Raw genomic sequence first — 24,253 nt, 5'->3', positions numbered from 1 at the left:
CCATAAGAAGTGAAGCAATAGGGCAGAGCTTTACCCGTGGTGACAGGCAAAGCCCTTGTAATTAGGCTTTAATTGCCACTGGCTTGTCAATGATGCTGGGGTGATTAGTGGGGCCACAGCTCAGCGGGGGGGGGGAGCTGAGATGTGCTTGAAGGATGTTGAGCCCCTTGGTCTCTTGGGTTCCCCCGCTCTGTTTATTGCATCTGAAAACAATAAGCGGCGTTCAATAAGCGCCAGCAATAATAATGCATCCCAAATGTCTATTTTTACCATGCCCCCAAGACACAGCATTAAAAGAGGCTGCCAAGCTTCGCTTCCCAGGATATTCTCACTCCCTCCTGGTGAGATGGCTTATGTTGGGGTGATGCCTTCAACCCCCCGTACGTTGGGGCAGCATCAAGAGGACCCAGAGCAGAGACGCCAACCCACCATCAGAGAGCTGCCATGCCTGACTCTGTATCCCAGAGGTCTCAATGATGGGGCTTGAGCTCCACCAAGGCTTGAGTAAGCCATGGTCCCATGCTGAGGAGCACACAACAGCCGCATCCACTCTACTCAAGTCTTGGGTGGACCCAAAGGCCACCACAACTCCAAGACACAAAGTGCCTTTGGAAAGCACGTTTGCTGCCTTAGCAGAATGGCACAAGCTTCCACTGGGTAGTTAGTCATTGCTAATGACTACACCCTGCCCTAATATTCCACTTACAAAGGATAAATTGCCAGTTAGATTAATTCAGCACGAAGAGAGCCAGGTGATTTGTAGAGGAAAAGAAGAGGATAAAAGAAACTTCCCGGCTGTTTGAGCAGTGATTTGTAAGGAGCTCTGCCACCGCCCAGCCCAAAGCTGTTCGGAAATTACATGGATACAAGGGTTTAGAAGACGCAGTGAGGAACAGAGCTGTTCTCTCCAGAGGTTTTGCCATCCTGGGTTGGACTCACACCATCACCGCAGCAAAAACCCTCCCAAAAGGGTGACAAGGACAAAGCAGGAGCCAGGCAGTCACGGTCTGCTCACAAAGGAGAAGGGGTTGCCCTCAGCCAGGCTCACAGCATCTGCTCCAGAGGGATAAGAATGGGGCAATTCATGACCAGCACAAGCCACCTTTGTCCTGCGACCACCTCGGCCTCACTCTTCCTTAACCCATGGCCTGGAAGCGCAGGTCTGGCTCTGCAAACCCAGCCCCAGGACCTCAATAAGTGCTTTGAAGGCCCCAGCCACAGGTCCATCAATATGCATCCCCCTGACCTCTTCTCCTGGGGTCCTGGTCTCCATGGAAGCCCTGTGCTCCAGAGGAGGTGGGTCACTGGCCAAGAAGCATCCTTTCTTGTCTGCCAAGAGAAAGGATTCCTTCTGGCTGCAGATGTGCTGCTTGGTTGTCTGCCACAGCCTTTAAAGCATCTACTCTCAAGGCAGGTTTGCCGTTTGGTTTAATAGCTGGAGAATGGGGAAGCTTCTTGGTTGACAGGATGGTCCCATCTGCTGCCTATCCTGTAAAACTCATTTTGCTTCACCTAGGGAGACCAAGCTCCCTCTTAGCACAGAAAACACTCTGGTATATAATAAATAATCATCCATTTCCCTTAGCAACTTAAATCCTAGGGATGCAGAGAGCCAGGGCACGGCCAACCACACTGATCATCTCCAGATTCACTTCTACAGCAGATCTCAAACCAACTGCTAGGAGATGGGTAGAGTTGAAACAAGAGGGAAAGGTTCCCCAGCAGATTGCCTTGGCTTTCTCAACATATACTGCATTTCTGCAGAGAAGCAATAGTAAGAAAAGGTGGCTGCATCCAGATGCTCTGCCTCTCCCTGCTGCTAAAAGGTACCAGGGAACTGCCTGACCTGAATATCTATTAATCGGATGAGGCAAACAAAGCCCCAGGCATCTCTGATGCTGCTGCTTGCAATGCAGCCAGCTCTGGGCTGCTCCATCACAGGGCAGTGCTCTGCAAACAACAAATCACATCTGCAAACAGCAATTCTCTGCTGGTTTTCACCCCCCCCCCCATCTGTGAAAAATTCACCTTTGCAGAGCGCAGGCTGGTGAAATGAGTAAAGAAGTGGGCAGCCAGCAAGATGATTCCTGCAATGACATCCCTGGTTCCTGGCTGAAACCAGAGCCCTTTTTGGCAGCAAGAACTCATCAAGTTTTCAGAGGTTGGTGTCCAAAGGACAAGATGCAGGGAACCAAAGGCTGGGGGCAGCAGACCAGACCTCTCTGCATCCTGAAATCAGGTTTTTCCTATCACAACAGGCAGCTCTTACCAGGTCTTAGAACCACAGAATGGGTTGGAAACGACCTTAAAGCCCACCCAGTTCCAACACCCTGCCACAGGCAGGGACACCTTCCACTACAGCAGGTTACTCCAAGCCACGTCCAACCTTCTTGGACCCCTCCAGCCCTGTTTGGTGTCAAAGGTTGTCTTTTGGGTGGAGAATATGGATGTGCACAGATCCTCTGCTTGCTGCATCCCAGCCCACTGCTACAACCCCAGTATAGACCAGCACACCAAAAGGAGTTACTCAATCAATGTTTTAATTGACTTGAGTAGAAGACATGGTTTCTATACACTGGGCCATCAGCCCCAATTGGTACAAAATTAGTTAACAAAAAAACCTCTTTTAAAAACAAACCTAAAACGGGCATTTATTAAAACCAGAAAGATACAAAAGCTCCTCTGCCTGCTCACACCCTTCCTGCCTCCTGGAATCTCTTGAACAGCGCTTTGTCTGCCTGAAGGGCGAAGGTCAAAGCCCGTTTCTGGTAGTACGTGGAGTCCAGCACCAGGTTGTCAATCACATCTGTCAGGAGATGGGCTCTCTCCACGGAGATGCCCGGAGCATCGTAGCCCAGGGCAGTGAAATGCACGTGTAGATGGTAGTAGGAGGGATGGTAGTGCAGGTAGATGCGCAGCTGGGAGCCAGGCACGCCAAAACGCTTCATTATAGCCTCCTAAGGAGAAAGGAAACCACCATAGGTCAGGACTGGAACACACAGTGAAAGCATGGGGGCAAGCAGTGTGTGGACAGGCTTGGAAGGAGCACCCCTGGATAGTGGAGAGAAAGAAGTGGTTTCTGCGTCTCTATCCTCACAACAAGGGAGAGGGGAGGGACAGAGCACTCCCCATCCTGTGTTTTGGCTTCCACAGGGCTGGAGGAATGCCTTCAGCTGCCCCACTTTCCTCCGCTGGTGCTTGTATCACTTTCCATTCTACCCTTATCACTCCAGCTCACCCGGTGAGTTACAGCGATCTGTTACCAGCCGGTGTAATTAAAGCTCTGAGCAGTGCTGGTGAGCTCTGGCACGCTGGCTGGGTGCACTGCAATCCCCTGGCTAATCTCTTCATTAATCTCCACTTTCCCCAGCACAATTACTTCCTGAGTTTCTAAGGCAGTGAAGGAAAGAGAAGCTATCATGCATCCATCTGCACCAAGCATGCCCCAGCACAAGGCTGGAAAACACTCATCTGCCAGTGAAAACAGTCAAGGGCTTAGGAGGAATCACAGAATCAACCAGGCTGGAAAAGACCTTTAAGATCACCAAGTCCAACCGGTCCCCCAGCACTGCCAATTCCACCACTAAACCATGTTACTAAGGGTCTCATCTACATGTTGTTTGAACACTTCCAGTGATTCCACCACTGCCCTTTTACCAGTGTGGATAAGACAGGACTGGAATCCCGCAGCTCTCTGCTAACAGAGATGTGTTGAGCACGCCTAGAACACTTTGAATGCCACATGGTTTTCCAATGCCCCAGGGAAAGGTGCTCACAGCCTCGGTTCATTACCTACTGTCACCTCCCATTGGTGGTCCCCATGCAGGTGCTGTGGGTGGGTAGGTTGGTCACCAGTGACCCCAAGACAAGCAGGCTGGGCTCCCCCCGGCCAGGAGAGCAGCATTGGACCAGCCATGCTCTTACCTTCCCTTCTTGCAAGATGTTCCTCAGCAGCGGGAGGTGCTCAGCAGTCAGGTCCCGAAGAGACTTGACCTCCCTGCGGTGAACAAGGGCTATCAGGTAGAGGTCATCCAGCTGCAGAGAGAGATGGAGGTGACTACAGAGCAGATGGAGGCAGTAGCACTTTGGACACAACACACCAACCCCAGCTTGTGTGATAAGGGGCTACCTCCAGCGTGTTTAGCCCACAACCAAGCTGGGTTGAACCCAGCATAAGATGCATTCACCCACTGCATTTCTAAGCATCATGTCTGGGCAAAATGAGGTTTGTCCAGCACTAACTAGGAGACAACGGCTTCACCCCAACCCATACACAGTAGGACCACAAGTATCTCCTCAGCTTTAAAGGCAGATCAATTGATCAGCTCTTTTCTACACAGCCCTTGCATGTTCACAACACACCCCTGAACACCTCAAATACATTGTCCTGGTGCAGATTGAGGCTGGCACCCACCCTGCTCCATGGGATCTGCCAGCACCCTGAGCATGGCCCTTTTAGCTCAGTGGTTCATCTCCACACTCAGATGGTTCACCTCCACACTGAGATGAGGATTTACAGTGAATCACAGCAGCCAGAATGGCAACTGTACATGTTTCCAAGTGAAAACCTTCCCATATTTCCACCGTGCAAACAGCTCCACTTCCAGTCACACCAATCCTATAAATAACTATTTTCAAGACCTAATCGGTCACTGGACAACACCAGTGCAGTAAAATACCCATTGAGCAGCTCTCAGGCAGACCTCTGGCATCTCCCAAAGCACTTCAATGTTTAACAAGACATAGAGATGTGGATCATTACACTTTAAAAGTAAATCAAAATAAATCCCTATCTCCTTCAGCTTTTCAATATGAACACTGCAAATAAAAGGGTTTAGATATCTGAGACCATCTGGCTCTTTGGAAAGAGCTCTTCATGCCAAAAGATGCTCTGAGGACTCTGACTCCGGGCTCTCGAACACGAAGCTGTTGTTTGCACCCAGCCAGCATAGCGATGCTCATAGTTCCGTTTGACTCCCAAAGCAGCTTGTGCACAGCTCGTATCAGCTTGTCTCCTTTGGAGCAGGGCTGGCTGGAGGGAGGAAAAGCAAACAGCTCTTCTCCTTTAGAACAACATCTGCATGTTGCTGTTTGAAACAAATAAGGCTGTTGCTAAAAAGGCTCTGACTGATGTCATGCCGGGCATCGTTTCAGGCAACGCCTCGGGGCTCCTGCGGGTTTGAGAGAGGCTCAAAAGGAGTGGGAAGAAAGAACAAAACCACACAAAAAGACTTTAAACCATGAAAAAACACCAAACCAAAACCAAAAGAAATCAACTCAAAACCGCTACCAAGGTTGGGTAGAAGGAGACGATGCAGCGCCCAGAAGGTTAAGGATGGCAGCAAGCACAATGGAAAGGAGAGATCTTCCTCCTGTCCATCAGCCTGATACAATTCCAGGTAAATTCACACCATTCCGTGGGCTAATGTAATGCTGTGGAAGGGATTTCAGGGAGTCCTGCTGCGAGCAATGCCTTGCTTCTCTAATTTAATTTAGTAGCCTTGCCTGTTTGATGGGAGGAGGCAGAAGGAACCTGTGCCTGTGGTAGCCCCAGGGCTGCCAGGATAAGCTCTGGCTCAGCATCACCCACAGCCAAGAAGAAATTCCTTGGCTCAAAGGCAGAAGTCAACAGCCCTTGCTGGGATGCTGGCTCGCCTGCCTGGGAACGAGACAGGCAAAGGGCTTGGCTAGCCCCAGGGGTCTCTTGCTGCAGACAGCAGCCCAGCAGTGGGAAGAAACCAAGAAGATCCTGTCCAGCATATAACAAGAGGCTCTCCCAAGGACAAATCCCACCATTTAAGCACTCCCTGACCATGCCACCTGCAAGATGTGGATACAACAGGTCCCTAAAGCACAACTTTTAGCCCATCCATCTGTAATCCTGAGGCGAGTTCTGAAGCTTGGCTGCTGCGAGTGATGATTTACACTGAGGCTTTGCTTGAAGCACATTACCACCCTGAAAGTAAAAGGCACTGAACAAGGCACAGTTCAAACTCCCCAGGTATCAGTCTCTGCAGGAAGAAGGTTGTGCTTCCCAGTGAACAAGCAGAAATTCGGGTTTGGTTACCCCATCACTGCTTGACAAGGGACTTGTCACAAGCTGATGTGACCGGAGATTGCTCTGCAGTGACCCGCTCACCTGTGCTCACCCAGCACCAGCACAGAAACAGAGTTGTGTTGCACATGAGTTACAGCCTGGTTAAAACCCTCTCTGTTTTAGTGAACAGCCACTCCCAGGAGGGGTTAAGCAGCTGCTCCTAAGCTATAAACCATCTGTTTAACATTGCATGGAGGAGAGTTAATCACAGCAACCAAAGGACAACATCAGCCCCCTTTGTCCCTAAAGTTGAGGCTTGCAAAAAGAAACAAAGCCTCAACCAAGTTCAGAAAGAGCAAACACGCAGCTGGCTTTAGGTTCAAACACATCACAGCACCATTTGGGCTAATACAGGAAAGAGAAAGGGATCCTAATAAATAAATCACCACCAGCAGCAGTGGGAACAGCCTGAGTGTTGCAGTGGCCACAATTAGCATGTGATAAAAGGCCCTGGCAATACCATCACTTAATGACAGCAGGAAGAGGAAGGACACATTCCCCTACTAAAACTTTCATTTGCGTGCTATTAGCAGCATGAAAGTGGACATTTCCTCTGGATTGCCTTCAGGCAAGCAGCATCCCTCCAAAGCTAAGAGGAGCAAACCAACCTGGTTTTGATTCCACTTAAAATCTGGAACTAGAACAAAGCCATCGCAAGGATCTGGGTTTTCATGGATGATTCGATCGGCCTCAGCTTTCTTCTCCAGGATATTATACACCCACTGAAAGAGAAATATGTGATTTAGAAACCAGCAGAGAAAACAACCACCTCAAGCACAATTAGCCCAAGCTCATGGATTAGCGCACATTCCCTGCAACTAGAACATAAAACCCAAACCAAACAACAACTTGATTTTAAGATGACCAAATCATCTCACGGCTGGTAACATTTGTAGTTAATTATCCATAACACTCCAACAACAAACTCCAGGCTGTTATGAGCACTTCAGTGAAAAGATTCCCCCCCCCCCCGACCCTGCTGTGTGGCACTGCACTGATTTATTCGGGCAGTTTTGCTTTCTCTCAAGCATTAAGAACTGGCCACAGCAGGAGATGAGGCACTGAACACAGAGGGGTTAGCCCAGTGTAGAAATAGCTGCATTTGCCCCTAGGAGGATGTGGGGATAATCCTCCCCAATGGGGTCTAGCAATACTCCAACCAGACCTGGCTGCTCCAGAGATGGAGCTGCTGCAAGCACTAAATACCCATGGCGAGGGGTAGGAACTAGATGAGCTTTGAGGTCCCTTCCAACCCAAACCATTCTATGGTTCTTTACACCTCCAAAATGCACTTCAAGTCTATGGTCAAACAAGGTTTTAAAGCATCATTTTCCCCACCAAATTTAAGTATGAAATGCTTTGGTTGGGCTGGGAAGGTGCAGCCAGTCTCACACACACTCACTGAGCTCGGTCAGTGGTTACTATCCACACTAGACACTCAAAAGAACACTTCTGGGGAGCTCTGTCAAGACTTTAATTAATCAGATCAAAACTTAGGATCATTGGGAACTGACCTGAATATATCCCTTAGGGAGAAACCAACCTCTCCTCCCTTGATCTGGGTATTTTGCTTAAATTCCTGGTCTTTTCTCCTAGCAACAACATCATAGAGAAGATTAGATTCTCCAAGTGATTTTGGAGAGCATGGCAGAAGATCATGGTGTTCTGTGACCCTGGAAGGAAAGCAGGGCAGGAAATGGAAGTTTGCCCCTTGGTTTGGTGTTATGCCTGTTCTTGTCACGTATCCAAGCTATAAGTGCCCTGAATAAGCTCACTGATCAGATGAGCTGGATTTTAAACCCAAGTGCTGCCTCATGTGATGCGCAGGTCATCAGCTGCCTGCTCTTGCTGTTTCCAGCATAAGCCCAGTGAGGACAACACACGTCCAAAGACTGGCACCACAATAAGACTATTATACTGAAAGCATCCGGGCTTTGCATCCTCCAGCAGAACACAGAGAGGCCTCTGTAGTCCCCTGATATTTCAGTTACCCTTCATATTTCCTCTTTCTACTCGTCAAACCCAGTTAGACAAAGACAAGAAATGGCATTATCAACAGCTGGTTGTCTTTGGGGGGCTTTATTTTTAATGGATAGCCTCGGCAGACCAAGGATTTGGTTTATTCCCCCTTCTGCACAGGCTGGCATGCATTGGTCCCTACAGACTTGTGTTCCTTTGGTCTCTAAAGAAGAGGAGAGGAGTGATCAAAACGGACGTAAACCAGGAAAAACAATCCATTGCTGCTGCCTGGGGTGAGAAGGACACTAAAAGCAGAGCTTTACCACATGGAGTAGGGACTGAATGGCAAAGGAGCTGTAGGCAAAGCCCAAGGAGTGAGTTCTGATGCAGTAATCCAAGAACAATCTGTGCCTTTCCATTTCCACAACACCCAAGAGACTCCCAGAACGACACCAACGCCCAGGGAGCCACCCTTGGAAAGGAGGAGGAATGTCTCAGCACAGAAAGTCTCCAGAAACCTTGGGAAAAGCCAGATTGTCAGGGGAGGGGGTTCTCCCCTTCTGCTGCACTCTGGGGCAACCACACAAGAGGGACATGGAGCTGCTGGAGTGAGGCCAGAGGAGGCCACAGGGATGCTCCAAGGGCTGGAGCAGCTCTGCTCCGGAGACAGGCTGAGAGAGCTGGGCTGGTTTAGTCAAGGAGACCAAAGACACCCACTCTGCAGCAGGGAATCAGTGGTATCCGTACCTGGATGCTGAAGCTCTGGGACTGGATGTAGGGTAGCGTTATGTTCTTGTAATCCTCCCAGGTTTCACGGATGAGGTGCACCTCCTGGCGCAGGTACTTCTGAAGGTGTTTCTCCGTGGCAGGGTACACCACTGTGGTCTTTATCTCTAGAAAGAAACACGTTTGTGATAACTCAGTGCACAAAGCCCACACTACTTCCTGCAGTCCCCAATAAATCCGTTTTCCTTCCCAATAAATGCCCCACTAAAGGAGATACCACTCTTATCTTATGGTGGAGGAGAACAGACATGGAAAGCAAACAAGCGCTTTAACCTCCCAGGTTGCCACTGCTTTTGTTGAGGAGGGAGAAGCCGACAACACAGCCAGGGCCTGTCTTTCTAGTTCAGTGGAGGAGTCTGCTGTCTGAAAGGGCTTTTCCCACACTCACTCTTTCAGCTGTATCAGCAACATCAGGGCAGAGCTGGGGCTCCCATGCATGCCTTCAACAACCAGGACAGAAACACCACCCCAGGGCAGAGATGTATCTTCCTCATACTTAAATCTAAAGCTCCTCGCAAACACCCAGCAACTTTCTCCAGCCACAGGAGCAGCCATGGTGTGAGCTGCAAGCAGCAGGGCCAGCCCATGCAGTGGCTCCTTCCCAGAGCTCTTAGGCATCACAATGCTTGGCCTTGAGCCCTGAGCGCAGGAGGCAAAGAGGTCAAGGGCATGGGGATGGATCCAGAGCAAACAATGTGGGTTGATGGGTTAAAAGAGCTCGGGATGAGCTGAGGGAAGAGCGGGTGATTCCTCTGCACCACCCGACAGTGAGGATTCAGCTGGTGACTGTAGGAAAACAGTTTCTGTTTACCTGAAGATTAAAACCGCTATGTAATTTGTGTGGCATTAAACAGGACACAAGCACACACCTCATCAGCCTCTGCAGCAGTAAATCTTATCCACAGTGGTGAAACTCTTGGAAGGAGAAAAGCCCCACGAGCCCGGACAAACCCACAGCAGATCTGACCAAAGCAAGGGGCCAGGGCATTGCCAATGCTGCAGCTTGTGCCCCGAATGGGCACAAACCCCACACGTTACACGCTCACCGCGGTACCAGACATTCATGCTTCATGCATTATATACTTAAAGACACAGCCAGACACTGAATATAAATATAGTATTAATATTAGACAGGCTGAGACTGGGCTTGTTCAGCCTGAAGAAGCCCAGCGAAGCTGTGGCTGCCCCATCCCTGGCAGTGTTCAAGGCCAGGTTGGACAGGGTTTAGAGAAACCTGCTCTAGTGGAAGGTGTCCCTGCCCGTGGCAGGGGGTTGGAACTGGACAAGCTTTAAGGTCCTTCCCAATCCAAACTATTCCATGATCTATTTGTTCCTAAAGCCAGGGTTTGGGTCTTTAGTTTTCTGCTGTCTCTTTTCAAGGCTGGCTCTGCACAAGCTGGGTGACTCTGCCTTTTCATTTCAGGCCAAACCCAGCTTAATGAAATCCACAGGAAAATGCTGGTAACATGAAATATGAAAATGCAAACCACAAGGGCAGCCTGGTCCGTTTCCCACCGTACACATGTTCAAACAAGGTTGTTTTCCAGGACTCCATTACCACTTCTAGTGGGATGATGTAATAGCAAGAGGAAAAAAAAGACACAAGGCTGTAGCTCCTCTGCTCCTCACTCAAGACCAGCAAAGCAACAGGAAGAAAAAGGCAAAAGATAATGCCCAGCCACAACTTCATTTTATAGCCCAAAATAAGAGCAGGGACTGCAGCAGAAACCCCCACCATGGTGGTGATAATGCAACCCATGCGCTGGCCAGGATGGGGTTGCAGAGGACCCTTCACAGCTTCCCCATCACCTCCCCAGTTTGGGTGGTGGGAAGAGCCACTTTGGCTACTTTAAAGCCTAGTGCAAGACCAGAAGAACCCTTAACGTGCAGCTGCAGTCGAGCAGCAGATGTTTGCAGAAGGAGAGGGGGGGAGAGGCTGCGGTTCAGTAATGATTCTTTCCCTTCTAGAGGTCTCATCAACCCTGGAACGCCCCAGCAATGCTCATTAACATGAATCACCACAGCCCAAGGAGCTGTTTGATAACGATAGTCAGGCTCTGAGCAGTTCAGAGCCCATGCACAAGATGGAAAGTCCTGTCTAAGGCTGGCAGGAAACAGCCACGGCGAGACCAGGCTCGCCACGAAATCTTTCCATTGCTGGCAACCGGCCGTGTTCATGCTCCAGTTTAAAAGCCGCCGTGCTCCTGGCAGGCTCAACAGGCATTGAAGCATCACGTAGGCTGTGGGGCAGCTGAAACCTACCTTGGCCTGGAAATGAGGGTAAAGAACTGCTTTAGGACACATGATGTGGGGTTTTACGCTTGTTGGGTCTGAGTCACATCAGCCACGTGTTCCCATGGGCTGCCACGGAACGCCTGTGGTTTACTCTGGAAGTCAGGAGTGACCCTCAATTAACTGGGGGTTATAATAAAGGAGGTTTAATTGAAATAACCTTTAATTGAAGGAGCAGGAGGCAGAGGCGCTGTGATGGTAGAGAACAACCCATGGGGCAGGTCGCCCTGTGAAGGGTGTTGGAGGGGATGCACCACACTCTTGTTTCCCTGCCCAGGAGAAAAGGAAACTCAGCGTAAAAACAACCAAGAAACAAAATCAAAACACCGGGGGATTTATGGGAAAAGGGGCTGAGGGCACTTGTTGCCAGGAGGAGAGGATGAAACGTGTTTGCGCTCCCTACGGAGCGGGACAAACACATGTCGCAGAGGAGAAGGCAGAGAGAGCTCACCCACATAGGAAAGCACCTTCTCCTCTTCCATGCCACACTCTCCCCAGGCTCTGCCAAAATCCCCTTCCAGCTTGGCCCGTTGAGTTTCAAACTGATTCAAACAGCAAGGAGAGCCCAGGGTGACCTGGAGAGTGCACTGCGCTCACCTCTCCCATCCCACTCAGCAACACTGAAATGGAGGGCTCTAGTTCTGTTTTTAATAGATTTGAACACACAGGGCAGGAACAACCTGTTTCTATTTCCAGGCAGGGGTGCCTTTTGCCTCCCTTTGCTAGTAGGAAGCTGAGCTTTGGCTCATCATCTGCCTGCCTTATCAACTCAACCATGGGGTGCAGGAAGGTGCGGAGGCCAGGAAACAGCAGAGAAAGCTGCACTGCACTTCTCCTCTGCAAGCCTCTTTCCTGCTTTGCACCATCTTCCCAGCATCAACTATCTCCTATCTCCTTCCATGCAGCCTTAAAGAAACACAACGATCCACACCCTCTCCTTCTGTATTTTTGTTCAGTTTCGTGATCACCACAGCACAGGGAAACACCTCATTTTAACCGCCTCTGCCATCTGGGGCTTGCTTTATTGAAAGAGATAACAGCACATAAGGAAAAGGATAAAGCTTGCAAGAGGGCAGTGCATGCCAGGGCAAGCCAAGCTTGCTGGGATCTGGCAAAGGCTGGTTGGCCCCTGGTTCCCTCCCAAAGGGGACTTGGGCGGGGGGGTAAGGGGCTGTAGCTGCAGGTTACCAAGCCCCAAACCCCAGAGCAAAGCATGGCCATACCCCCTACCAAACCACCCCACACCTCCCACTGCTGCAGCATCTACACTTCCATAAGGAGCTCTCTTTGCTGGGTAAGCCCCACAGGCAGGAGGAGCATGGAAACACTGGGACACAATCAGCCTCCCTTCGGTAGCTCCTGCAAGTCTCTCCAGCTCCACGCTGCCTGAAACCAGACCAGGGAAAGCAGGGATACGTATCACTTCCTGCATGACTGAATACTTTCCTTCCACACTCTCCCATTTCTCCCAGCCCCGTGTCAGAGAGACGGAGCATCTCCTGCTGTGCTTGTTTTGAGATGGTTTTAATCAGCTCCAGCCTGCAACACAGCGATGAGCTGTGCCCGGTGAGTAAAGGCTCCTTCAAGGATTGATAAGAGCCCTTAAATTATGCTGGCACAGCTTTGGGGATGTAAAACACACGATCCCTCAGCAGCCAGGTAAGAGGAGGCAAGATTTTCTTGCTGAATGGGTGTGAGCACCACCAGGAGCTGGATGTTACTGGGGAACACGTGGATTGAACCATCTGACTTTTGCAACCAAGCCTTTGGCAACAGCATCTTTCCCTTCTGTGAAAGCAGCCTTTGCTCTCACTGCAAGGGAGAGTCCCAGAGCTGGGTTTCCTTCACCATCTCTCACACTTCTAGGAATCAGCTGCCTCTTGCACCTAGGCAACATCCAGCAACTGGCCTTAAAGTAAGCTACACACGCCTGCCTTTGCCAGTAGCAGAGCAGTTAGGATTAGCTCTGACACTGCTCCTCCTTGCAAACACACTCACATTTCCCTGTCTTTATTCAGGTAGCTTGCTGCCATTCAGATGAGCTCTGACCATTACCAACCTGCTTTACAGATGTCTTTTATTCCCCCATTTTAGCCTTGACACATCTCTCCCAGTGGCCACTTAAACCAGAGACACAGCTGAGGTCCCTTCTCTGGCCAGCATCTCCACACCCGTGTGCTCCCAGCCCTAAAAGCCTCATCTTTAAGCAGCAGCAGCAGAAATTCCTCTTCCCGGGACAGAGAGGAGGTGCTTGCTGAGGTAATGTGCTGCTTTTGGCCTCCCTTCCTTTGCTTTCACCACGCAAACAAAGCAACTGGCCCAGACTCGCAATGGACCACCAAGACAAAACAAGCTTTCATCACACAGGGCCTGTGTTAGCTTGACTGCAGAGGGAACAGCAGCACTTCAATGGGAGAGGGTGAAGAAAACCTTCAGCTATCAAGAAACTGCAGCTCAAAGAGCTGCCCAAGGACTTGGGACCACAAAGGAGGCATTGAGAAACACACATCTTAAAAGCAGAGGGCCTGGAGGCGACTCCTCACACCCAGTGTCATGAGTCACTTGAGGCAGTGATTTCCTCGTGTGGTTTATCTTACCTCTAGACAGCAAGAGACTGAGCAGAAGAGGGGTCCACTCATCTGGGGTGCTGTGAAATCCCCAGGGGGAACTGTGTGACACCACAACCCGGGGCTTTTCAGAGGAACTGCTTAATGCCATGAACCACTTGGCCTTTACTGCATCGTGCTAAGTCACAGGAGAGAAAACCCTTCATCTCTCCAACCCTGGGACCAAAAGGCTGCGAGAGACTCCATGCAAGGGTTCACTGCATCTCAGCACGATCACATCCCGGGATTCCTCACAAGCCTTGACGCTGCCTGCAGCCTTACAGGAAACTTTTCCTCCGTTTTAGGTTTATGAGCTGCATTCCTCACGTCAACTCCCTTCTTGGGCCGTGACTCAACTCAAAAGGGCGATTTCCTTCCCCTCCTGACACACAGAGCCGTTTCCTCCGGTGCCAGCACAGCTGCCTGCCAGCAGCTTAAGCAACGTGCCCGCAAAAACAGCTATTGAGCACCGAACTGCTTTAAGGAAGAAGCTTCCCTGATTATAGCACAGAGCTGGGGAGCCTGGAGAGCAGCAGCAGCACCCACAGGCCCATCCTGATCCCCTGCTTGGGAATGCTCAACACCCAGAGCAAGCACAAGGAGAGGGGCGAGGAGGAAAGATGAACCACTGGGTATCATATCTGCAAAACCCTACCTTTCAAAGGCAATGGAAGAGTAATTAAAGAGATACGCTTTAGCAGAAGGAAGCCAGAGGCTTTTTCCCTATTCAAACAGAAGGAATGGCACAGGGACTCATCCAGAAGCACAGCAGGTTTGGTCCAGCTACACACGACACAAACACAGGGCAGCCACAGCACAGAGGACACACCAAATAACCTGAATGAGATTTCAGTTTAACAAAGACCCAGAAATGAGTTGTGGAAAGACTCGGATTCACCTGGATTTGCTCCGGCCTCTCGGATAAAGCAGGACCAGGAATGGCACTGACAGAGGCGACATTTAACAGCCTTTTCACCCTGGTGAGGGGTTTCACACTGGCATAAACCTTAAATAAAGTAAGACTGAATCAAGGGAATACTGGAATTAAAGAGCACTGCTCGAAGCACTACAAGAAGTCAGATGCCAGCCCAGCTGCCAGGGCTGCAGCTGGGGAGAGGCCCACGGGACTTTAGTCTTGCAATGCCACCTCGTGGAAATCACTGCAAGTTGCTGCAGCAGACGCCCAAGCAGGAAGGAGGCTGTGCACAGCTTTAACATCTCCTGCTGCCATTGGAACGTTGTCGTTGTAACACCAAAACCTCTGATTTCAAGTCCTTCACAGGGCAAGAGGAGCTTAGCACAACTCACAAGCTCCCAAAGACAGACAGTGATTCCTCCTACACCATGGAAATAGCATTAAAATACAGGTGTATTTGGGAAGGCACATCAAACTTCCAAAGAATTCAATTCAGGACTGCAACAACTTCTAATTTAAGCTATTGCTCTGATGAATTTTGACTCTGTTAAGCCTGTTTGGCTGTCACTGTGCTTATGGAAGCATTCATGTGTAATTAATTGCTGCACCTTTGGAATTTAAGCACATCCCAGCATTAAACTGAAGTGCCCAACCTGCCAAGATGTGCTCTGCAGAGTGTTATCAAGGTAAACATGATGGGGAGAGACAGTGCCTTATACCAGCTTAACCAGCATCACTGAAGACAGACACACAACGAAAGCTTCCAGACCCACAAGCCCTTGACCTTTAAATCAAGGCACAAGCAAGTAATCAAATGATATCTGTTTAGCGTCCAGCAACTCTATAGCTTGGTGAGCATGAGGAAAAGGAGGTGAAGTGAGGTAGCACTCAAAACCTCAAGATTAAGTTGTTGCCTTCAAAGCAGCAATGATCTACTGCTCCCCCAGCTCTGCTGCTGCCAAACCACAACCAGCGCAGGTAGGAACACATGGAGCAGCATCACAGCCATGTCACCCTCCTGGGACCGCCATGCTCACCGCTCAGCTCTGGAGGAGGGTAGAGGTGGTATGTCTTGTAAATGTCATTGTGCATCCGCAGCTCCAGCTTCGTGTGCTTCTTTAGCAGGTCCAACAGCTTCTCCTCCTGGAAAGGAGTCTTTTCCAGGATGACTAAAGCATCTGTACCCTCTCCAGAGGGGCCAGTCACCTGGAATAAGAACCAGTATAGCTGTTGGTGACATGGATCCAGTCTGAGCCCAGGATCTGAGGCTCCACAGCAGACACATTGCAGTCCCTCAGTTCTTGTCCACAAACCCCCTTCAGGACCAGCCAACCACCCAAAACTAAAGGCACATGTGGCTTGAGGCACAGCAGGAATCTGCTACCCACGAGGGAGGTTTCTGTTGGGGAGCACAGGATGCAGACAGTGTCTCAGCCCACCTGCACCTCCCCGGATGCTCCCAGCACCCGCAGCCACATTCCCACTGACCCACATCACTGATTTCATCTCAGATACTTTCAGGTCAACATGGGGCTGTCAGAGGGTCAGGATGAGGACACAGGCAGGCAGCAAGGGGCTGTGGGACTGTAACACTGCAGCATGTGTCCCTGTTGGAACTGGATGAGCTTTAAGGTCCCTAAACAAAACCAGTCTGGGATCCATTAATTTCTCTTCTATGGTACCCTTTTACCTTTACCTTTTATAGGGATTAATATGCGTATCCTATCTATATCCCAGAGCTAGCATAGTGCTTGCAGATCGATGCCACTTCACTACCAAGCACGACAAACCTGCTCTCGGGGCCAGAAGCCACACCGGTACCAATACAAACGTATTGAATTAAGCCTTCCAGAGCGGGAAGCGGCCGCATCCTGCCCCTTCCCTTTGCCCGGCTTTGAGCAGTGCGGGGCTAGAAAAGCGAGTAAATAGGGACAACGGCGAGGATAACGAGGGAATAACGGGAGGGAACAGCGGCTCCAGGCACCCTGAACCCGGCGCACCATGCGGTCCGGCGGGGGGCGTGGCCTCGCCGTGGTGGGCGTGGCCTCAACATGGGGGCGTGGCCTCGCCATGAGGGCGTGACCTCGCCATGGGGGAAGGCCTGGGGGGCGTGGCCTGTCTTGACGTCAGCCGAGGGAGGCGGGGCCAGCGCTGAGCGCGGTAAACGGCGGTGCGTGTACCCGGTCCTACCCCCCCAACCCCGGCGCCCCGCGGTACCTCCCCGTGCAGGAACACGGCCTTGTCCCGCGCCGACTCCCGCAGCACACGCCGCAGGCGCAGCTCCGCCAGCGGGAACGCGGCGCTGGCATCACCGGTGCCATCGCCATCCTCCTCCTCCTCCCGCTTCCTCTTCACCGGCGGGGCCTCCGCCATGGCGCACACCGCCGCACTGCGCCTGCGCCGGCTCGCACAAAGGCGTTGACTCGGAGTCGCGAGTACAGCCTGCCCCCTGGCGGCTTGGCGGTAGATCTTCCTCAAGGGGGGGTCTAAGCTTTACACTGAAACCCACAAGGGAGGTGGAAAGAACATTAAAACTAACCCAAAATGTCAAACTTCTGCGTTTATATTGTCCCAGAGAACGCGTGCAAAGGCCGGGCAGGCGCTGTGTCAGTTTACTGAGGGTCTGAGCCCCATCAGGAGCCTTGAAGACACCCCCCCCCCTCCCGGAGCCTCTGAACATCAGAGCTTAGTGTTTGCACAATAAGCAGTAGGGACCAGGACGTCCCTGTCCCCTCCGAGGGGCGGCTGGCCACACAGACATGGGCATCCTGTCCTCCAGGGATGCAGGCAAGTGTTCATGTTCAGTTCCCAGGTCTGCTCCAAGGTCCTTTGGGATGTGGCCGCATCCAGAGCCATTGCGCACTACCCCGTTGTGCTCACGGAGCTCCGGCACAGGTCCTGGAGATCTGCAGAGGCAGAAGAAAAGCCCCATAAGCAACCAGTTAAGCTTAAAATAAGCCATTTGAGTAAACTGACATGGTCTTTACACCCTCAGAGTGATGTACTCACAGCGCACAACAGTGTCCCTGATCTGCCGGAAGCTGTTCTCCTTCATGTAGATGTAGTAGAGGTTTCGCAGCTCCTTGGGATAATCCTTCCGATCCACATCCTTCAGCACAGGGATGGTGCGCCCATTGGCCATCGGGGCTTCCGCCAGCGCCTGGTGCATCTGGTACTTGCACCACGGATCCTGCAGGAAGCCGGGCGTGATGAGCATGACCCAGCAGTGGCTGTTCTGCACAGCATCACACAGCTCCGTCACCACCGCGCCGCCCGGCGCCGCGTCCCGCAGCTGGAGGAAGCAGCGGAAGCTTTCGGGTTGACCCTCCAGGTAGGACACCAGCTCCTCCACCACCTCCAGGTCCACCTCGCTGTGGCAGATGCAGACATCATAGGTCTTAGCCCAGCGGGCGCTGTCCGAGGCGGTGATGTCCGACACCAACATAGGTGATGAGCGGATGGACCGGGTCAGGCTCATGCTGGGAGAAGAGCTGGAGCTCTCAGCAGAAGATGAGGAAGGTGATGAGGAAGCAGAATGGCTGGTGTTGAGGCTGTTCTGCACTGACTTCGGCTTGGGCTTGTGCAGGAGCCGCTTAAACCAACCTGCAGAGCCAGGGAGACCATAGGGAGGTTTTAGGGGGGCGCTTCCAATGGCATCAGCAGGACACCTCCAGACAGGAGGATCCAGATGGGATCTCACCCCAACCCCCAGAAACCACCCCAGCCCCTAAAACATCTGCTACTATGACACATGGATGCATCCATGTGAGCACCCGCATGTTTTGGTGGGGAGGGGACAGACCCAGAGTGTTCACTCCCCAGCACTCACCGGCCATAGTGGGCACCGCACTGTTCAGCTGCCAATCGCCAGCCTGAAACCTCTCCTGCCAGCAGGAAGAGTAAGGGATAAAAGAAGAAATCAGGAGAGCAGGAACAAGCCTGCAGCAGGCCTCAGCCCCCAGAGATCAATGGGGTTTATCCCAGCCCCAAAATCACCCCCAGCAGGGTTTCTTTGCACCCACCTCCCCAGTAGTTGCCAGGAAGAGGCAGCTCAAGCCCTCATGCTCTTTACCAGATGCATACCTGTGGCAAGCGAGGCCGAGAGCCAACAGGCAGGAGACAGCCTCATTCCTGACAGTAGGGAAAGGATCCTGTGGAGGGAGGAGTGGGATTACCATGGATCAACCGGCTGGGGCAAACAGAAGAGGGCTTGGGTGAAGCCCAAGCAAGCCATTGCTTAGTAATAGTGAAAAGCTTTTGCTGTTCACGGATAGTGAATGGTGTGGGGAGAAGTTCAGGGTGTGCCTACCTGGGATGCAGGAGATGGACACCAGAGCAAGGAAGGGGGATACATCAGCCCTTGAGCTCAGCAAGGAAGATCTTCAGGGATCACCTAGGTGGGAAAGAAGAGTTAGGATACAACATGTTCCCTTCACAGCCTAACAGGATCCACACTGAATGGCGATGCCGATCCATCCTTACAGCTTCCCCATCTGGCAACAGCTCCTAATGGAGCAGCCCCAGGTCATGAGGGGAGGACAGAGGCACCCACCAGCTTCCCTATGGACAGTGTGGAAGAGCTGCCTCATCCCTGGGCTCCCCCTGTGATCCCCCCAGTTGGGGGCAGGCCCGGGTTCCGCGGGCATACGGAAGCACAGGCAGGGGAAGCAGCTCAGCCCTCCCTGGGGCCTCCCTCCCACATCCGTCACCACGCCCAGCACACACCAGCAACCCCAGCTGAGCTCAGAGGTGGCCACTGAAGCCCCTGCCCGCCACTGTGGCACTGCCATAGCCCAGCTGGGTCAGTGTCCCCTTGACTGTTCACTCTGGAGCGGAATGATGGCTGTCACAACCCCACTGTACACAGCCCCAGTTATGGGTCCCCACCTTGGAGGAGCTTGGCCCTCACCTCTACCCATCTCAATACACTCATGAAGGTATGAGTCAGAGCTCATCACCCTAATTTCAGACCTGTTTTTCTTTCTTCCCATCCCAAAACATGCCATGCCCCACAGGATTCACCCACCGGTATGTGGGTCAACCCCCAGGCCACCAGACCTTCATCTCTTTGCTTTACCAGAGGGTGAACATCACCCCACAAACCTTCAGTCCCCACTGGATGGCTCCCCATCCCTGCCTTCACTATAATATCATCATTATTAAAGGGAGCAGCGTAATTAAGGAGGCACAGCTTGACTCACAACATGCCTTGACCCACCAGCAGCACGTTGAAATCCCCTAGCAGCACAAGCACAATTCAGCTATGGGCTGGTCATCACTGGGAAGCCTGTGTCCTAGCCAACTGCCTGCAGAGAGCATTAAGAAACAGGTTGAGAACAGGATGCGCTGAATGCAGGGTCAAAGCCAACCCCCACAAGACGTTCAGGTGAGAGATCAGGGCTACTTTTACCTCTAAATGCACCCATAACCAACACACTTCATTATGGTGCTAATACAGTGACACACAGCTCTAGATAACCCCAAAGAGATGCATTACAGCAGCCAGCGGAGGCCAAGCGCCGCTCGTATACCAGACACACTACCACAGGCACAGAGGCAGAAGGAACTCGAGGTCGGAGGGGCCCTGAAGGGTTAGACAGCACAATCACGCCCGTAACAACCCCTTATAACAGAGGGGACCGAGCCCCATGGCCTCCCACCGCCCCTCGGCAGGCACCGCTATACGAACCTGCCCCTCCGCGCACCCACCGCGACCCACAAGCGCATGCGCCCGCAGCAGACCATGGGGCTCTTCTCTTCCGTCGTGGGAACAGGAAGGTCCCGTCCAGTCCTCTACCAGCCAATGGGAGGGCGGAGTGAGAGTGGGTTGACCAATCGCGTCTTGTCTAGTCGGAAGCTGTGATTGCTCGATTCATTGCTTTAGGTGTCAATGGGTACTTAAAGCGCCTTCAGTGGTAGCTGTCTGTGGTATCCACAGGGAATTGGTGGCCAGGCAGGTGATGAGTTATCCCTGTGACACATGCTTGTCATAGAATAGTTGGGGTTGGAAAGGACCTCAAGATCATTCAGCTCCAACCCCCCTGCCATGGGCAGGGACACCTCACACTAAACCATCCCACCCAAGGCTTCATCCAACCTGGCCTTGAACACTGCCAGGGATGCTTCCTGGGTATGTTTGTGGAAGGTAGTGGGAAAACTCATTTCGTGCTATACCATGAAATATCGTGGCTTTCTGAGCAAGCACACTTAAGTTCTGAGTAAACATTCATGAGTTTCAGAATGGTTTGGGTTGTTTTTTTCCCACAAACGCAAAGAATATCAATGAAAAGACCAGTTTTGCACAGTATTTCTTTTCATGCTCTGTTGATAGCTCATTGGAAAGGAAAGAGCAAATAAAAAGAGGAATGGTGCAACCACTGGTTTTGTTCTGCTTCTGAAGTATTTACTATTCATAGCTCTTTTTTTAGTGGTCTGTGGGATCCTCTGGAAGTCCACCACTGTCTGAAGTGGCTGTGAAGGCTCCTCACATTTGGAAGGGTGCAATTTCCCTGTGACTGCTGATAAAAGCAATCAAGTGCAGGGTCACTTAAATTCAGGACTTGGAGAAGGATCGCAGGGCTGTTGGTTTTCCTTTGATAGCTTTGACTTACACCTCTCTTAACAGGAAATGAAAAGGGCCTTTTCAACATTTAGTGTGAAGTTCAGCATCAAATGCTGCTGTGGCTGTGAGAAGGAAGCTGTGGTTGAGCTCTGTGAAGAGGAACCTCTGGTTTATGGCTTTGCATGGCTCTGAGTTCTGAAATGAGCTGGGTGGCTTCTGCTGATCCTGTCTTCCATCATGAGACTGTCATCAAGCCTCCTAGCTCTTAACAAAGACAGATAATGTTCCTCATGGTGTGCATTGCACTTACTGAGGCTGCTCCTGCCTGTGCGCACTGTCTGGTTAATCTTTGCCTCCTATAAAAACAGTTAGATACAGTGCACCTATACATGAGCACATTGTGTTTCTACCACAGGTAAAAGGAATCATTCACCACAGGTCAACAAGAATAAAATTTGTTGGCTTCTCCTTCCAAATAAACTGGGAAACTCTAATAAAGGCAGATTGAAGGAGGTGTTTGGTATTGAGTTTTGGAGGCCATCTTTCTGCTTGTTGCTTTATTCCTTGATGAAACAATTTGATGGGTTGTTTTCAGCAGCCTGAAATAGCAAACGCCTCATTTCTGTAAGAAGAGTCTCACAGAGCTAGTTGATCACTGAATCAGTCTGAAGCCAAGTATGTGCTTAGTAACTTTGCCAAGTGAAGCCTTGATCCTTGCAGACACTAGGTTGTGCAGTGAATCACAGGCACTGGCAGAAGGACAAGCTGCAGCCTCAGGTTGGTTCAGCTTTGACCCAGTAGGTTTATTTCTAGAATTGTTGATCGAGTCCTTAGTAGTTTTAGCTCAGCTTTTACCTGACCAGCTTCTATAAATAACTTCAGAACTCCTCAGGTGGGTCACGTCCCCATGGGATGGGCCCTGTCCCATCTTTACCATCCCACTGAATCAGCAGTCCTGCTGTTCTGCTGTGCTAAGTGCTTCTATACATGCAATGCAATGACAAACATATTAAACCTGCATATAAACCCTTCAATAATCTTGCAAAAGCTGTAGGTGGACCAATGAGGCTTCCTTCTTCAAGGCTCCTCTTAAAAACCAAAAAGGCCTGTAAAACCTAATCAGTGAGAACTTTCGTCTATGGAACACCCAGTGGTATCCAAGAGTGATCTTGGATAAACTCACAAACAACTTCATGCAGCTATTCTGTTGCTGGAAACATTTAAAATCAAACATCAAGATCTCCAAAGTGTATTTTTCAACAGCTACTGATTGCAGTTGCAGGATGAAGCTGCAAAATGAGGTTGTGTAGCTAGCGGGGAAGTGCTAAGTAGTGTCTGCTTCGGAGGAAATGAAAGTCAGATGAAGGGAATAGCTGCTTACCACTATGATAGAAAAGGAATAGCCCTGAAAGAGTAGCAGATAGACAAGATGACTTTATAAATTAAGCAGGACAAAATCTTTTGTTAAAGTCAGTCAGGTATCCAGTCTGGTCATTAGAAGAACTGGAAGAAGCTTGAACTGAGAAAGAGGAGACTTGCTTTTGCTTGTTACCATTCACTGACCAGCAGTATTAGACCCTGAAAAAGAAAGACCTGGAGAATCCACTTTTATCTACCAAAAGCAATAGGCATTGATTCCCAATCTCCCCCTCACCCATCTGTTAGCCAGTGTAAGTTCTGACAAATCAAAGCCCAAAATAGCACAAAATGTGCACTGTTCTCTGTGAGAAATCTGCTGCAGCCCATCACTCCTACACCTCTGAGCAACAGAGCAAAGAGCTCTGCATTTTGGAGTTCCAAAAGCGCACCAAATGTACACCTGTGGTAATCTTAGTGGGAGAAAAGCTGCTAATAAGCTTTTCTGGAAGCGAATTTGCCAAGCCAAACATAGATAAAGTGAAGAACGTAGCATTAAAAAGGCTGGTGGTTTCCAGGTGCCCAGCTCTTAACTAAATTCTACTGGAGAGCCATTGTACGTAGGTCTGACAGGTTGGCCTTTGCCAATGGTGCCAGGGTTGGTACTAGCTGATAACTGGGTTGCGGTCAACAGGGAAGTCAATGTGCTGTATGGGTCAAGGGCCTCTTGTTACGCTGGATGTTGAGGCCAGTTGCCCATGGCAGGGAGGTTGGAACTAGACGATCTTAAGGTCCTTTCCAACCCTAACTATTCTATGATTCTAGGTGTAAGAAACTGTTTTCAAAAGCAGCTTGCCTCAAGCACCAAGCTTTTTAGCATCCACAAGCTGAGCTGTGCTGCAGTATTAGAAAGCAGGAAGGGTGAATTACCACAGTCCCACATGTAGATCCTGGGCTAACAGCTTTCTGGAGAAGGGCCAGATAATGAATATGCTCACAAATGATACCAGGGGAGAGATCAGAAGAGAGAGTGGATATTCGTGGTTTGGATTTACACTCACACTGCTTCAGAAGTTAGAAACTGTAACTGTAAAAAGACATGGCCGCCTCTTGCGGTTGGATTTACTCCATTTACATGAAATCAGTGAGGCCAGGACCTTGTTCTTGTCAGAGAAGCCAGGGTTAATGTTCTTCTCTTCTAGCACCAGAAGTGTTGTCCATTAGGTTAACAGTCCTTGAACTCTCTCCTGGAGAAATAATTCTGAATTTCAGATGTAAATGTTACTTGATCCATGATAAGTCCATCAGCAAATGTCTGCCATCAATGATTTACTGCCCCGAGGAGCTTTACCGCAGTGTATTTACCTGTTCCTTGTAGGTCACCAGGAACTAAGAATGAGGAAGACTTTGTAATGTTATAAACTTTTTGCTTACCTTGGCTTCTCCACCCTCTCTTAGCAAACTGCAGCTCCAGAACGCTCAGCTGAGCTCGGAAGGGAAGTATTCACACAGCGGAATCATTCCCCTTGGGTTTTATTCTTTCCTGGTGTTTTTTGTCCTTCCCATCACACTCACCTTCTGAACTGGGAGGAAATTTGAGACTGGGCTCTATGTAGATCCTACACTCAAGGAGAAACTCACCTTGTGCAGGAGTTTAATCTTGGCAGTGAGCAAGCTGG

At 50.6% G+C, this 24,253-nt stretch overlaps 2 protein-coding genes across 9 annotated transcripts; both read right to left on the bottom strand.

Annotated features, from left to right (window-relative positions):
- Positions 1 to 2,521: 2,521 nt before the first annotated feature.
- On the bottom strand, positions 2,522 to 17,118 carry DCPS (decapping enzyme, scavenger). The gene is made up of 6 exons (XM_065697098.1): positions 16,874 to 17,118; positions 15,694 to 15,862; positions 8,804 to 8,949; positions 6,706 to 6,819; positions 3,925 to 4,035; positions 2,522 to 2,957 (listed from the first exon to the last, which is right to left on the bottom strand). The coding sequence occupies exons 1-6, from the start codon at positions 17,027 to 17,029 to the stop codon at positions 2,691 to 2,693; spliced, it is 963 nt and encodes a 320-aa protein (XP_065553170.1). The 5' UTR covers positions 17,030 to 17,118; the 3' UTR covers positions 2,522 to 2,690.
- An 80-nt stretch (positions 17,119 to 17,198) lies between these two features.
- Positions 17,199 to 24,253, bottom strand: TIRAP (TIR domain containing adaptor protein). 8 transcript variants are annotated; one of them, XM_065697102.1, is made up of 7 exons: positions 24,216 to 24,253; positions 19,875 to 19,962; positions 18,966 to 19,049; positions 18,679 to 18,807; positions 18,486 to 18,540; positions 17,666 to 18,259; positions 17,199 to 17,562 (listed from the first exon to the last, which is right to left on the bottom strand). In XM_065697102.1, exons 3-7 carry the CDS (start codon positions 19,008 to 19,010, stop codon positions 17,519 to 17,521), a joined length of 867 nt encoding a protein of 288 aa, XP_065553174.1. In that variant the 5' UTR covers positions 19,011 to 19,049; positions 19,875 to 19,962; positions 24,216 to 24,253; the 3' UTR covers positions 17,199 to 17,518. The 8 variants fall into 8 exon arrangements, with proteins under 8 accessions (XP_065553174.1, XP_065553172.1, XP_065553171.1 ...); XM_065697100.1 differs by lacking the exon at positions 24,216 to 24,253 and adding an exon at positions 20,346 to 22,281 and having other exon boundaries at positions 19,865 to 19,962; XM_065697099.1 differs by lacking the exon at positions 24,216 to 24,253 and adding an exon at positions 20,346 to 22,017.

Source organism: Lathamus discolor, chromosome 17, assembly GCF_037157495.1.
Source record: "Lathamus discolor isolate bLatDis1 chromosome 17, bLatDis1.hap1, whole genome shotgun sequence".
In the NCBI taxonomy this organism is placed as follows: Eukaryota; Metazoa; Chordata; class Aves; order Psittaciformes; family Psittacidae; genus Lathamus; species Lathamus discolor.
This window is presented reverse-complemented; position numbering and strand designations above follow the sequence as displayed.

Excerpts from the sequence above, each read along its gene's own strand:
- DCPS (XM_065697098.1), bottom strand. The coding sequence starts at position 17,029 with ATGGCGGAGGCCCCGCCGGTGAAGAGGAAGCGGGAGGAGGAGGAGGAT. Across the intron at positions 4,036-6,705 it reads TTAAGTGGAATCAAAACCAG|CTGGATGACCTCTACCTGAT; the intron begins GTTGGTTTGCTC and ends CTCTCTCTGCAG. Across the intron at positions 2,958-3,924 it reads ACATCTTGCAAGAAGGGAAG|GAGGCTATAATGAAGCGTTT; the intron begins GTAAGAGCATGG and ends CTTTCTCCTTAG.
- TIRAP (XM_065697102.1), bottom strand. The coding sequence starts at position 19,010 with ATGTATCCCCCTTCCTTGCTCTGGTGTCCATCTCCTGCATCCCAG. Across the intron at positions 18,808-18,965 it reads GTCCATCTCCTGCATCCCAG|GATCCTTTCCCTACTGTCAG; the intron begins GTAGGCACACCC and ends CTCCCTCCACAG. Across the intron at positions 18,541-18,678 it reads TCCTGGCAACTACTGGGGAG|GAGAGGTTTCAGGCTGGCGA; the intron begins GTGGGTGCAAAG and ends TCCTGCTGGCAG.